Raw genomic sequence first — 14931 nt, 5'->3', positions numbered from 1 at the left:
GGGGTAACACACTGGAAAGAATACAGAAACTACAAATTTGTTTCAAGAATTATGCTAAATAATGAGTAAAAAATTAAAAAAATATATAAAAAATATAAAATATATAAAAAAAAATCCCAGCAAAAAATAACAGAAATGAAAAATGTAAGTGTAATACAGACCTTGATGGGGGTGGGGTATGATGTGGAGGAATGTGATACCCACTTGTTACAATACAGTATATAAAATTTCCAGTTTTCAACAAAAAAATGAAGTCCAATGGGACAACAAAGTATGAGTCAGGGGCTTAGATCTTTGGTTCATTAATGGTCCCATCCCCCACTGCCACTTCGCATCCCTGGGATGATTCTCAGCTGCCTTCTCCTCTAATCCTACTCAGTGTTCCTGTAAGGATCTACATTTACTGTCCATATTTGGGTGTAACATCATATAGTAAAATAATAACACTCTTAAAGATCAACAGAGATCATGGCAGAAAGGAAAAAGTGTTCTTTTTCTAGCTTTTGAAAGAGACACCCTACATTTGAATTTTGTACTGAGCCTTTTAAATTATGTAGTTGGCCCTGCTCCAAATGACATTGTTCACAATGTCAACAAATCAATAGCCTCATACTTCTGCAGTTGACATTAATGTACTAACACTTATGAAAGTTTGCCAATCCCCGATCTCTGTTTAATACATTCTCGCAAATCTCTATAAAAGTCAGTAGTTTTTTCTTCTAGAAGTGACTGTGTCTGGTCAATATAATGTTCTCTTACTTTAGTTTGCAGTAAATTCAGCTGAGTGGCATTTGGTGGTTATTGTGCTTTGTTTCAGATATTTTGTGATAGTCTCCTTACTTGAGAGAACCAACATTTGGGTATATAAGGATGAGAGATCTGATTATGTGTTTCCAGTGCCCTTAAGGTTAAAAACAATTTGTTCGAAGAGAGGGTGGTTATTTGCAATTGATAAGAAATACTAAGAAATAGCAGATGAACATTAATGCAAAAATCCTCAATAAAATACCGGCAAACCGAATCCAGCAGCACATCAAAAAGCTTATCCACCATGATCAAGTGGGCTTCATCCCTGGGATGCAAAGCTGGTTCAACATACGCAAATCAATAAATGTAATCCATCATATAAACAGAACCAAAGACAAAAACACATGATTATCTCAATAGATGCAGAAAAGGCCTTTGACAAAATTCAATAACCCTTCATGCTAAAAACTCTCAATAAATTAGGTATTGATGGGACGTATCTCAAAATAATAAGACCTATCTATGACAAACCCACAGCCAATATCATACTGAATGGGCAAAAACTGGAAGCATTCCCTTTGAAAACTGGCACAAGATGGATGTCCTCTCTCACTACTCCTATTCAACATAGTGCCAGGGCAATCAGGCAGGAGAAGGAAATAAAGGGTATTCAATTAGGAAAAGAGGAAGTTAAATTGTCCCTGTTTGCAGATGACATGATTATATATCTAGAAAACCCCACTGTCTCAGCCCAAAATCTCCTCAAGCTGTTAAGGAACTTCAGCAAAGTCTCAGGATACAAAATCAATGTACAAAAATCACAAGTATTCTTATACACCAATAACAGACAAACAGAGAGCCAAATCACGAGTGAACCCCCATTCACAAATGCTTCAAAGAGAATAAAATACCTAGGAATCCAACTTACAAGGGAAGTGAAGGACCTCTTCAAGGAGAACTACAAACCACTGCTCAATGAAATAAAAGAAGATACAAACAAATGGAAAAGCATTCCATGCTCATGAGTAGGAAGAATCAATATCGTGAAAATGGCCATACTGCCCAAGGTAATTTATAGATTCAATGCCATCCCCATCAAGCTACCAATGACTTTCTTCACAGAATTGGAAAAAACTACTTTAAAGTTCATATGGAACCAAAAAAGAGCCCACATCACCAAGTCAATCCTAAGCCAAAGGAACAATGCTGGAGGCATCATGCTACCTGACTTCAAACTATACTACAAGGCTACAGTAACCAAAACAGAATGATACTGGTACCAAAACAGAGATATAGATCAATGGAACAGAACAGAGCCCTCAGAAGTAACGCCACATATCTACAAGAATCTGATCTTTGACAAATCTGACAAAAACAAGAAATGAGGAAAGGATTCCCTATTGAATAAATGATGCTGGGAAAACTGGCTAGCCATATGTAGAAAGCTGAAACTGGATCCCTTCCTTACACCTTATACAAAAATTAATTCAAGATGGATTAAAGACTTACATGTTAGAACTAAAACTATAAAAACCCTAGAAGAAAACCTAGGCATTACCATTCAGGACAGGCATGGGCAAGGACTTCATGTCTAAAACACCAAAAGCAATGGCAGCAAAAGCCAAAATTGGCAAATGGGATCTAATTAAAGAACTTCTGCACAGCAAAAGAAACTACCATCAGAGTGAACAGGCAACCTACAAAATGGGGGGAAATTTTTGCAACCTACTCATCTGACAAAGGGCTAATATCCAGAATCTACAATGAACTCAAACAAATTTACAAGAAAAAGACAAACAATCCCATCAAAAAGTGGACAAAGGACATCAACAGACACCTCTCAAAAGAAGACATTTATGCAGCCAAAAAACACATGAAAAAATGCTCATCATCACTGGCCATCAGAGAAATGCAAATCAAAACCACAATGAGATATCATCTCACACCAGTTAGAATGGCGATCATTAAAAAGTTAGGGAACAACAGGTGCTGGAGAGGATGTGGCGAAATAGGAACACTTTTACACTGTTGGTGGGACTACAAACTAGTTCAACCATTGTGGAAGTCAGTGTGGCGATTCCTCAGGGATTTAGAACTAGAAATACCATTTGACCCAGCCATCCCATTACTGGGTATATACCCAAAGGACTATAAATCATGCTGCTATAAAGACACATGCACACGTATGTTTATTGAGGCACTATTCACAATAGCAAAGACTTGGAACCAACCCAAATGTCCAAAAACGATAGACTGGATTAAGAAAATGTGGCACATATACACCATGTAATACTATGCAGCCATAAAAAATGATGAGTTCATGTCCTTTGTAGGGACATGGATGAAACTGGAAACCATCACTCTCAGCAAACTATCAAAAGGACAAAAACCAAACACTGCATGTCCTCACTCATAGGTGGGAAGTGAACAATGAGAACACATGGACACAGGAAGGGGAACATCACACTCCGGGGACTGTTGTGGGGTGGGGGGAGGGGGGAGGGACAGCATTAGGAGATATACCTAATGGTAAATGATGAGTTACTGGGTGCAGCACACCAACATGGCACAGGTATACATATGTAACAAACCTGCACATTGTGCACATGTACCCTAAAACTTAAAGTACAATAATAAAAAAAAAGAAAAAAAAAGCAACATACCTAAAAAGAAAAAAAAAAGATTTGTAGTAGTAGTCATTAAAAGATAAACTGAGGCACATTAAAATATTAAAGCATTTATTTGACCATTCAGTGATTCATGAATCTGGTAGCTCCTGATAAAGCAGCCAAGGAGAAGGCTTTTATAGGGTGAATTTGGAAACAAAGGAAAGATATTTGATTGGTTTAAGTGGAGTACTAGCCTTATTTGGGTCATCCCAGTGGAAAGTCCCTAGTTAGAAGTTAGCTGGCAGTTTCTGATTGATTAAGCTTAAATTTCCTTTTTATCATTTCCACAGATTTGGGTTTCCTTTTCTTAGGTAGGAACTCAGGGAGCTGAAGCTACCTCAGCCTACTGGCCTTCTAATTATTTCAACACAGAAATAGTACTTTAAGGCACACTGGAGTTGCAATTCTATTCTGCCATTGGCTGGTTTCAGATTTGTTCTTCCTGTAAATTTTGGTCAAATCAGTCATTGCATTTCTTTCTGTAAGTCTGAGATTCAGATATTTGGTTGCTCTGAGAAAGTCTCTGTTGAGATAGCATTGCCATACTGGTCAGATTGAAAGTGACTTTGTATCCTTTCTATTAATGTTCTGATATAAAAGAGTGATGTCTCGGATATAGTGTTAATGCATTAAAAAACACAGCCTCACAAATAGCTTCCTATAATACACAGAAAAATGTCTAGCTTTGAATTTATAACACAGGGAAAGGTAAAAAGAAATTTAATTATGCTTACTAATGTTGAACATGCAAGTGAGAAAGTAAATACCAAAAATCCATTCAGCTGGGCATGGACAGAGAGAGGGAACAGTGCACATCAGAGGGTGCAGGCTACTGCAACGTGTCCGTTTCCTCAGTCTCGCGGGAAGCTCCGTTGTGGGCGCCCGGGCTGGTGGCTGAGCTCAGGATTCCGGGCAGAGGCGAGGCGAGGGCGGGGCGGTCACGTGAGAGCACTGCCGCAGTGGGTTGTGGGGGTGCTGCGGCGCCATTTGCTTTGCCAAACCGACAAAAGAGAGATCATGGCCAATGATGCCAAGCCCGACGTGAAGACCGTGCAGGTGCTGCGGGACACTGCCAACCGCCTGCGGATCCGTTCCATCAGGGCCACGTGTGCCTCTGGTTCTGGCCAGGTCACGTCGTGCTGCAGTGCAGCGGAGGTCGTGTCTGTCCTCTTCTTCCACACGATGAAGTATAAACAGACAGACCCAGAACACCCGGACAACGACCGGTTCATCCTCTCCAAGGGACACGCTGCTCCCATCCTCTATGCTGCTTGGGTGGAGGTGGGTGACATCAGTGAATCTGACTTGCTGAACCTGAGGAAACTTCACAGCGACTTGGAGAGACACCCTATCCCCGGACTGCCGTTTGTTGACGTGGCAACAGGATTCCTAGGACAGGGATTAGGTGCTGCATGTGGAATGGCTTATACTGGCAAGTACCTTGACAAGGCCAGCTACCGGGTGTTCTGCCTTATGGGAGATGGCGAATCCTCAGAAGGCTCTGTGTGGGAGGCTTTCACTTTTGCCTCCCACTACAACTTGGACAATCTCGTGGCGGTCTTCGACGTGAACTGCTTGGGACAAAGTGGCCCTGCACCCCTTGAGCGTGGCGCAGACATCTACCAGAATTGCTGTGAAGCCTTTGGATGGAATACTTACTTAGTGGACGGCCATGATGTGGAGGCCTTGTGCCAAGCATTTTGGCAAGCAAGTCAAGTGAAGAACAAGCCTACTGCTATAGTTGCCAAGACCTTCAAAGGTCGGGGTATTCCAAATATTGAGGATGCAGAAAATTGGCATGGAAAGCCAGTGCCAAAAGAAAGAGCAGATGCAATTGTCAAATTAATTGAGAGTCAGATACAGACCAATGAGAATCTCATACCAAAATCGCCTGTGGAAGACTCACCTCAAATCAGCATCACAGATATAAAAATGCCCTCCCCACCTGCTTACAAAGTTGGTGACAAGATAGCTACTCAGAAAACGTATGGTTTGGCTCTGGCTAAAATGGGCCGTGCAAATGAAAGAGTTATTGTTCTGAGTGGTGACACGATGAACTCCACCTTTTCTGAGATATTCAGGAAAGAACACCCTGAGCGTTTCATAGAGTGTGTTATTGCTGAACAAAACATGGTAAGTGTGGCACTAGGCTGTGCTACACGTCGTCGAACCATTGCTTTTGCTAGTGCTTTTGCTGCCTTTTTTACTAGAGCATTTGATCAGCTCCGAATGGGAGCCATTTCTCAAGCCAATATCAACCTTATTGGTTCCCACTGTGGGGTATCCACTGGAGAAGATGGAGTCTCCCAGATGGCCCTGGAGGATCTAGCCATGTTCCGAAGCATTCCCAGTTGTACTGTTTTCTATCCAAGTGATGCCATCTCAACAGAGCATGCTGTTTATCTAGCAGCCAACACCAAGGGAATGTGCTTCATTCGAACCAGCCAACCAGAGACTGCAGTTATTTATACCCCACAAGAAAATTTTGAGATTGGCCAGGCCAAGGTGGTCCGCCACAGTGTCAATGATAAAGTCACAGTAATTGGAGCTGGAGTTACTCTCCATGAAGCCTTAGCAGCTGCTGACCATCTTTCTCAACAAGGTATTTCTGTCCGTGTCATCGACCCATTTACCATTAAACCCCTGGATGCCACCACCATCATCGCCAGTGCAAAAGCCACAGGCGGCCGAGTTATCACAGTGGAGGACCACTACAGGGAAGGTGGCATTGGAGAAGCTGTTTGTGCAGCTGTCTCCAGGGAGCCTGATATCCGTGTTCATCAGCTGGCAGTGTCAGGAGTGCCTCAACGTGGGAAAACTAGTGAATTGCTGGATATGTTTGGAATCAGTACCAGACACATTATAGAAGCTGTAATGCTTATTTTAATGAAGTAAACTAAGCTTATTTCTAAAAAGTAAAGTCTATTGGCTTTGGCCCAAAAGCACTGGTATCTTTGTATTAAATTCATGCTTATTGTTACAAAACCATTATTTATACCTATACAGTTGTACTACTTCTTTTAAAGCAAAGCCATTTAACATCTTTCTTTATTCCTAATTTGGAAAGTAAAGTTTACCTTTCTGTTAATCTATGTATAAATGTTACTCTGAGTTATTAATGTGGATTTTAAAATTGTAAGCAATAGAAAAGGAAATAAAACAACTACCTAATACAAATATTTCTGATAAGACTACAAATATCTGACTGAGTTGGGGATTAAAGTAGAGGTAACTATATCTTAAATGAGTATGATTTCCTTGTAAGTTAAAAAAATTGAAATTTAATCGTAGACTTCAATAGTCCAAGTTTTGAAGGATGTTTGAGCTTTTGTATAATGCCATCCTCTACCTACAGTTTTACAAATAATGTTTGACTGCAGTTTCCTTGGAAATTCCTCCAAAGTTTGCCTTCATCTCTCCTCTACAGTTTGGAGGGGATGGTGCAGCAATGGAACATCTCATGATGCACCACACTACTTGTGGTGTTCTGTGAAGAGATGAAAGTATAACTGGTTCTAGTTTGCACACTACACACGTAGTTTTGTGAAGCTGCAGAAATGCTTTTTCTTTTCCTTGTGGCCAAACCAGTTTGTTAATCTGATTATATGCATCTACTAATGATACCAAAGTTAATGTAATAAAGCATTTAAAAATCAGAAAAAAATAGGGTGTCTAACCAGAACAAAAGCTTCATGCACGGTTTTGAAGGCTGAGTCAGGTATGAAGTTCATCTATGTGAAGAAAAGACAGTGGGATGAGCAGCCTGCACTGGGTGTTGGAGCTGTGCTGGAGAGCGAGGGGCAGGGTTTCAGAGTGCGGCGATGAGGATTTGCCAGAAGGTGCATCGGTGGTGATGGGAGATTGACACATTCTGACATTAATGAAATAAATAAGTACATTAAATATAAGGGAAGCCAGGTTTCTTAGTATAGAAGAAGGCAATCAAAAATATGGAGCAAGCAAAACAAACCATGGTGACTTTACATTGAAGAATTGTTATACACCCACTGCTTTCAAAAGGAATAGATAAATGTGTAAATAATTTTAGACATGATGTGTTTATGTGTGTATATACACAATACATGTTTACATGTATACATAACTTTTTAAATTCTGTCCATTGAGAAGGTTTGGGAGCAGAACATTTTAAAAAAGGACTACATCTAGCACCCAGATATTGGCTTCTGAACGCCATTTTCTAGAAAAATAACCAGGGCAAATTCTAGGCATTGAATAGATGACAGATGCTACCTTCCTCCACTTTTGACTCCAATTCTACATAATATAAATATAAAATAAGTATAAGAAAATTCAGAAAAATTCTATTCTTTCCTAATGTGACTACATTTCTTCTTTGCTTAAACTGAAAAAAAAAATTAAGTTATTTTAAAAGAAAAATGTGCCTTATATTGTTGATCTATTAAGGACATAGTTGGTCTGAGCATTGGATAATTCATCTCGTAAATATGGATTAACTGGTTGTCTCATTCTTCACCTTGTATGACTCATTTATTTTCCTGAGCTGATCTGTTTTGCTAAGCATTTGTCCTCTGTCAGCCTGCACTAGGAAGGGAAGCTGTACTACATTTACATTTGTGACTGTAAAAGTAAGATGAGTTAGGAACAAAGCTGCCATTTATCCAAGGGCAGGACAAGGCCCAGCAAAGACTACAATTTAGAGACACAACTTCTGGTGACTCTTTTATGGGCATCCTCCTCATGATGATAATATATTGATAAAATAAGTCACATATAAATTATAACATTCATTAGGTATAGAGTGATGTACAGCAGAGGGAGGAGTTTTGACTGTGGATAATGGATGAAATCACAGCTCTTTGGCCACAGGTGATGTAAAAATGTACTGAAGTTTCAACATAGAGAACTTCACAGAACTTCACTCTGTGGATCTGTCTCACTCTGCAACATGAACATAATTAGTGGATATATGCTGGGTATAAATACGTCAATGTGGCTTCCCTTGTGCTATCTAGACCCATTGCTATATGGGCAGAAGCCTAAAGCCTGGATGACAGGAAAGTACATTCTCCAGGTGACTGTGATGAATTGACTTGAGCTGTTAACGATGGTAGCTGCTTACTCCACTGACTGATTTTTCTCTTCTCTCCTACCACAGAGGAGGACTGAGTGTCTTCAAAGGTATAAAGATTTGGAAAGGCCTCATGAGAATAATGATGATGATAGTAACAATAACTACAACTACAATTAAGTTGTTAGTAGCAGTATTGAGCACTTCATATAGACTATTTCATGTAGTCCTCAAAACAATTACACGGTATCTATACCACCATTATAACCTTTGGAAAAGATAGAAACTAAGGCTCAGAAATGATAAGACCATGTCTAGAATAACAGGGTTAGTAATAAGTGGAGGCTTAATAGTACCCTTGATCAACATTTGTGAATGTTAAACATTTAATTAGTAGACACATATGGGCTTTGTAGTTGAATGGGAGGCAGAAGGACATTTTCCTCATATCCCTCAGAACAAGTCTGCATACAGCTGTCTTTTCTAAATATCTTGCTGATTTTGACTAAACCCGCACTGAAGCCATTGTAGTATGCAAAGGTAAGTAAAAAAATAAATAAATAAAATTAAAAAAAAAAAAAACAGGTTTTCTCCATAGGCAGCAGAAAATAATACGCTTGGATTTCTTGTAAATAATCCGCTATGTCTGAATCAAAAGCTTAGAATTGCCTCATATAAGTATACAGCAAACTATGCCTTGACAACACAGATATGGCCTTCGGCTTTCAAGAGCTGCCCAGGATTGAAAAATCCCTGATCTTTACCAGAGTGCATCTATTCTTGTTTTAGTGAATGTATATAAAAAAACAAACACTAGCCCATCTGTTTGGTTTATCATTTACTATTTACAGCAAATCTTCAGTTTGGAAGTCTGATCAATATAACCTTAGAATCATGCAGAGTCATCTGGCCCAGCTTGAGATTTACCCTCAGAACAACAACAACAAAAATCAGTAAGGGGAAAAATGAGAATTTGATTTATAAACACCAGGACATTCAGGGGCTTTGATCAGTGGGCAAAGGAAGTAAACTATCACCACAGGAAAATCCAGCATTTTCAAAAGAATGCTTCTTAGAATTTGTCTGAATTCATCAATAGTCACATTTCTTGTATTGGATAATCTCACAGTGAGAGCTTATTATTTTAAGAATACTTCTGGCAGTATTCTGGGATGTCAGTTACACAGGGATTAAACCAAACCACAAAGCAAGATGTTCTGATTGCTCTCACAATTTCTGTTTTTGTTTTTTTTTTCTTTTCAGTTTCCAGCTATAGCATTTAGAGGATATCCACAGACTAGTTGAATCTGAAGATGAAAACAGGTGGGAAAATAGCTCAGAATTTATTTACATATAGACTTCCTCTGCTATTATTTTCTTCCTTCAGAAAACTGACTCCTTCAAAACAAGACATAAGAACCTTAGCTTGCTTCCACACTCTGGAAGACAGGGAAAGTTTTGTTTTGTTATGACAAATATGAAAATATTGTTGTCTCAATGACATGAAAAGACTGCATTCGCTCACAAGACATTGTTTACATAAAAATTTCTGTGGAAATTAGAGTAGAAATTAATGTTTCCAACATAATTATGTCCCCATTTAGATCATCGACTCTAAGTCCCAGAAACTCTAACGTAGTCTCATAGAATCCTGTTTTACAGAGTAGTTGACCAAAGAAGAGCCTTAGGGAATAAATAAAGTAGTTCAAAAGGAAGCAGATTTTAATAAAAACCTAAATGAGTAGCACCAGAAAATTACTATACATTACAAATAATTAAAATTTCTTCTACAGAGAGAGCTATCTTTTACTCACTCAGTAACGTGTGACCAGCCTCAAATGTCAAAAAAGCCAAGAAAGAAAACTAATAAAAGGTGAAAAGGAAATGAAGCAGAGTAACAACAGCATTTGGAACACAAAAGCATAGGCAGCAAAACTTTGTTATTAGTATACTGGAGAGATTTAAGAAGTCATGCTGCTAGCCTAGCAGCATTATTGTCAGCAGAATGAATCTCAACCCAGGAAGACGAGGACTACATGAGGAGGAAAGAGTGATTTAAAAAGTCAGATGTGGACATGTTGGATGCATTGCAATCAATTTTCGTTGTGTTTTAGTTAGCCATGAAATATATATTAGGCCATTACTATGGTTCTTTTTCTCAGATTATTTGTTTCAAAATTAAAAGTTAAAGAAATTCATACTACTGTTGCTTAAGTATAAACACCAGGACCTACTATCTCATCATGGTCATGTGGTCCAGGTAGAAAACATTTTAATTTTCTTAAGTAGGCCATGAATTTAAAAGTCTCTTAGGAATTATTCCTGGTTTGGGTCCACTTATAGGCTGTGTGTGTGTGTGTGTGTGTGTGTGTGTCTACCATATAACAATTTTTCGGTCAGTGAAAGACTGCATATGCAACAGTGGTCCCATAAGATTACAATGGAGCTGAAAAATTTCTACCACCTAGCAGCCATGGGAGCATTTTTTTCTATATTTTAAAATGTACAGATACACAAATACCATTGTGTTACAATAGTTTCAGTACAGTAACATGCTCTACAGGTTTGTAGCTTACGGGCAATAGGCTACACCACATAGCCCAAATGTGTAGAGGTTTATGTGCATATACTTTTTGAGGTTCATAAATGACAAAATAGCCTAATGACACATTTCTCAGAATCTATCTCTATTATTAAACAAGGCATAACTCTATAGTAATTACTATCTATCAATTGATAGACACACACACAAAAATATAGCCTTCACCAGTTCGTGCTGCTATAACCAATTGTCACAAACTGGGTGGCTTGAATGACATACATTTATTTCACAAAGTTGTGCAGAGGTTGGTAAGTACAAGATCAATGTGCCAACAGATCAGTGTCTAGTGAGGGCATGCTTCCTGGTTTTCTGATGGCTGTCTTCTTACTGTATCTCTACATGGCAGAGGGCAGAGAGCAGAGCTGTGGGGCTAGCTCTCTCTCTCTTACTGTAAGGGCAATAATCCTATCATGGCAGCTCCATCCTCACGGCCTAATTACATCACAACATCCCCGTATCCCAAAACCATCACATTAGGGGTTCCATATATGAATTTGGGTGTAACACAAGTATTCAATCCAAAGCATTTCACTCCTGCCCGCTAAAATGCATGTCCTTCTGACAGTCAAAATATATTCTTTCCATTCCAACAGCCCCATAATTCTTAACTTATTTCAGAATCAACTCAGTTTAAAGTCCAAAGTCTCATCTAAATATTATCTAAATCAGGTATGGGTGAAACTCAAGGTATAATTCACTTTGAGGCAAAATTCCTCTCCAACTATAAACCTATAAAACCAAACAAGTTATGTGCTCCCAAAATATAATAGTGGGAAAGACATAAAATAGGAATTCCCATTCTAAAATGGAGAAATGAGAAAGAGAGAAGGTAATAGGTCTCAAGAAAATCCAAAACCTAGCAAGACAAACCATGAGACCTCAAAGCTCAAGCATATTCCTCTCTAGCTTGACACTCTGCCCTCCGTGCCCACTGGGGTGTCAACCTCTTCCCCACAGCTTAGTGGAGTAATGCCCATGCCACAGCTCCCTTTCAGGGGCTCATTTATATTCTCTGCTGGGACAGGAGTCACTCCTAGGGCTCCCGTGGGCAGCCACATACTCACAGCTTTTCTTGCAGGCCTCTTGCCCTGTTGAAACCTAGGCAGTGGCCCCACTGATCTGTGAATCACCTGGGTCCTTCTTCCCTTTTCTTGAAAGAAAATCACATTCATAGCCTTCCTTCATTTCATCTTATTTTCTCTGTTCCCTTTCTTTCCAACTTGCAATGTTTATGCTAGTATAATACTATCTCCATTCCTGATTTGTGTTGAGATAGCTGATTAAGTCCATGGGTCACACTCATACTAATCTCCTTATCAACATGTCAGCACATTCAGTGTCTGGTGAGGACCTGTACCCTGGTTTGCAGATGGCTATTTTCTTAATTGTATTTTCACATGACAGAGAACAGAGAGGGCTAACTCTCTTCCTCTTCTTCTAGAGATGCTAATTTCATCACGGGAGTTCCACTCTCATGATCTAATTACTGACCAAAGTACTTATTAATTTGGGGAGGACACAAACATTTAGTCCATAGCATGTATATTCTTTTTTTCTCATAGAAGATGCAAATTAGCTTTGCAATTATTGTATAATAGACTTTACCTCAAGCTTATCTCTTTTAGTCCTATCTAATGGTGGCATTTTTGTATGCAGCCCCATGCACACCTCAAGGCCTGGGAGTAAGATATTTGACATTTTTGGGGAACTAAATCTCCTCATCTTCTTCACAATACACAGGTTTTCCTAAAGGTCTTACCAATAGAGTTTATTCCTCTGTCCTCTGTCAACCCACTCTCTTACTGTCTAATTATCTCCTTGATCTAATGCTGCCTCATGACTTTAGCACCCAGACAGTGGTTTGTATTTCTCTGTTTTCACACCACCTTCTGTCAACAGAAACAAACTTATAGAATTGCAAAGATAAATAGAAAAATACATAATGATATTCAAAGATTTCAATACTCTTCTCTTAATAATTGAATGAACAATAAAACAGAAAATCAATAAAGATATATAAGGCTTAAAATGATATCAAAGAACCTGATCTAACTGGCATTTATAGAACACTCAACAGTAGAATACATATTTTTACTGTCCACAAAGAAAAACCAAATTAATTATAAAACATATCAATTGAAAGTTGAAATGTGTTTTCTAACCACAGTATGAGTACCTAAAAAATTACAGAAAGATGTATAAACAATTATAGAAGATATAAAATCAAAATAACATACTTCTAAATAACTCACCTCAAAAGAAAAACTATGAAACATTTTCATCTAAATGAAAATGATAACATAATATTTTTAAAATGTGCGTGATGTCACTAAACCAGTACTTAGAAGGAAAATTATGGCTCTAAATGCCTATTTGAAATGAAAATAAGTCTCAAATGTATTATCTTAGTTTGAATCATAAGAAGCTATAAAAAAGAAAGCAAATCAAAACTAAACAGAAGCGAAATAAACAAAGGGGGATACAGATGGAATATAAAACAGATAAACAATAGAGAAAAATCAGTAGTTCAAAACCTGGTTCTTTCAGAAGTTCCATAAAATTGATAAACTTTTAAGCATACTGATTAGGAAAAATAAAAAGTGACAGATTACTAATACCAGAAAAGACGGAGGTGACATTACCATAGATGTCACAGATATTAAAAGGATATGTGAATATTATAAAATATTTATGCCAATAAATTTGACAACTTAGGTGAAATAGATTAATTTCTTGAGCACATATTAATAAAGCTCACTCTAGTGTAACTAAGATCACTTCCTCTGCCACAAAATAATCCTGGCCCATAAGACTTTCCTGATTTAATTCTGCCAATATTTAATAAAGGAATAATTACGATTTCTAATCAAACTATTACAGAAAATTGAGGAAGAGATAATACTACCAAGTTCATTCTACAAGACCAACATTTCTATACCAAAGCCAGACAGTAATGAAGGAATTAAAACTTTCATCAGGACAACTTATTCCTGGAGTGCAAAGGTGGTTCAACATAGAGAAGACAATTAATAAACGTGATATACCAGGTTAAAGGACCAGAATAAAGGACAAAAACCATATGATCATCACAATAGACGCAGGAAAACTTTTGATAAAATTCAACATCCTTTTATGATAAAAACTCTTAATAAATGCAGCATAGAAGGAATGTACCTCAACACAACAAAGGGCATATATAAAAAGCCTATGACAGGCTGGGCGCGGTGGCTCATGCCCGTAATCCCACACTTTGGGAGGCTGAGGTGGATGGATCACCTGAGGTCAGGAGTTCAAGACCAGCCTGGCCAACACGGTGAAACCCCCTATCTCTACTAAAAGTACAAAAAATTAGCCGGACGTGGTAGTGGGCACCTGTAATCCCAGCTATTCAGGAGACCGAGACAAGAGAATTGCTTGAACTTGGGAGGTGGAGGTTGCAGGGAGCCAAGATTGTGCTGTTGCACTCCAGCCTGGGCAACAAGAGTGAAACTGTCTAAAAAAAAAGAAAGAAAGAGAAAGAGAAAGAGAAAGGAAAGAAAAAGCCTATGACCAACATTATGCTAAGGTGAAAAGTTGAAAGCTTTTCCTATAAGATTATGAATAAGACAGGGATGCCTGCTTTCACCACTACTATTCACTACTATTCAACATAGTATTTTAAGTTCTAACCAGAACAATTTGACAAGGAAAAGAAATAAAAGATATCCAAATAGGAAAGGAAAAAGTTTCATTGTCTCTGTTTGCTGATGATATGATTTTTTATAGGCAACTCTAAAGACTGCATCAAAAAAACTGTAAGAACTGATAAACAAATCCAAGAATATTTTAGGGTACAAAATCAACATGCAAAAATTTTAGGGTAC

At 38.3% G+C, this 14931-nt stretch overlaps 1 protein-coding gene across 1 annotated transcript; it reads left to right on the top strand.

The window, feature by feature from the left end:
- Nucleotides 1-4433: 4433 nt before the first annotated feature.
- LOC116470342 (transketolase-like protein 2) lies at nucleotides 4434-6595 on the top strand. The gene has a single exon (XM_032155901.2). The coding sequence runs from the start codon at nucleotides 4434-4436 to the stop codon at nucleotides 6309-6311; it is 1878 nt and encodes a 625-aa protein (XP_032011792.1). The 3' UTR covers nucleotides 6312-6595.
- Nucleotides 6596-14931: the final 8336 nt, after the last annotated feature.

Source organism: Hylobates moloch, unplaced genomic scaffold (genome assembly GCF_009828535.3).
Source record: "Hylobates moloch isolate HMO894 unplaced genomic scaffold, HMol_V3 SCAFFOLD_6, whole genome shotgun sequence".
Lineage (NCBI taxonomy): Eukaryota > Metazoa > Chordata > Mammalia > Primates > Hylobatidae > Hylobates > Hylobates moloch.
Note: the sequence above shows the minus strand (reverse complement) of the source record. Positions and strands in the feature narration are given on the sequence as shown.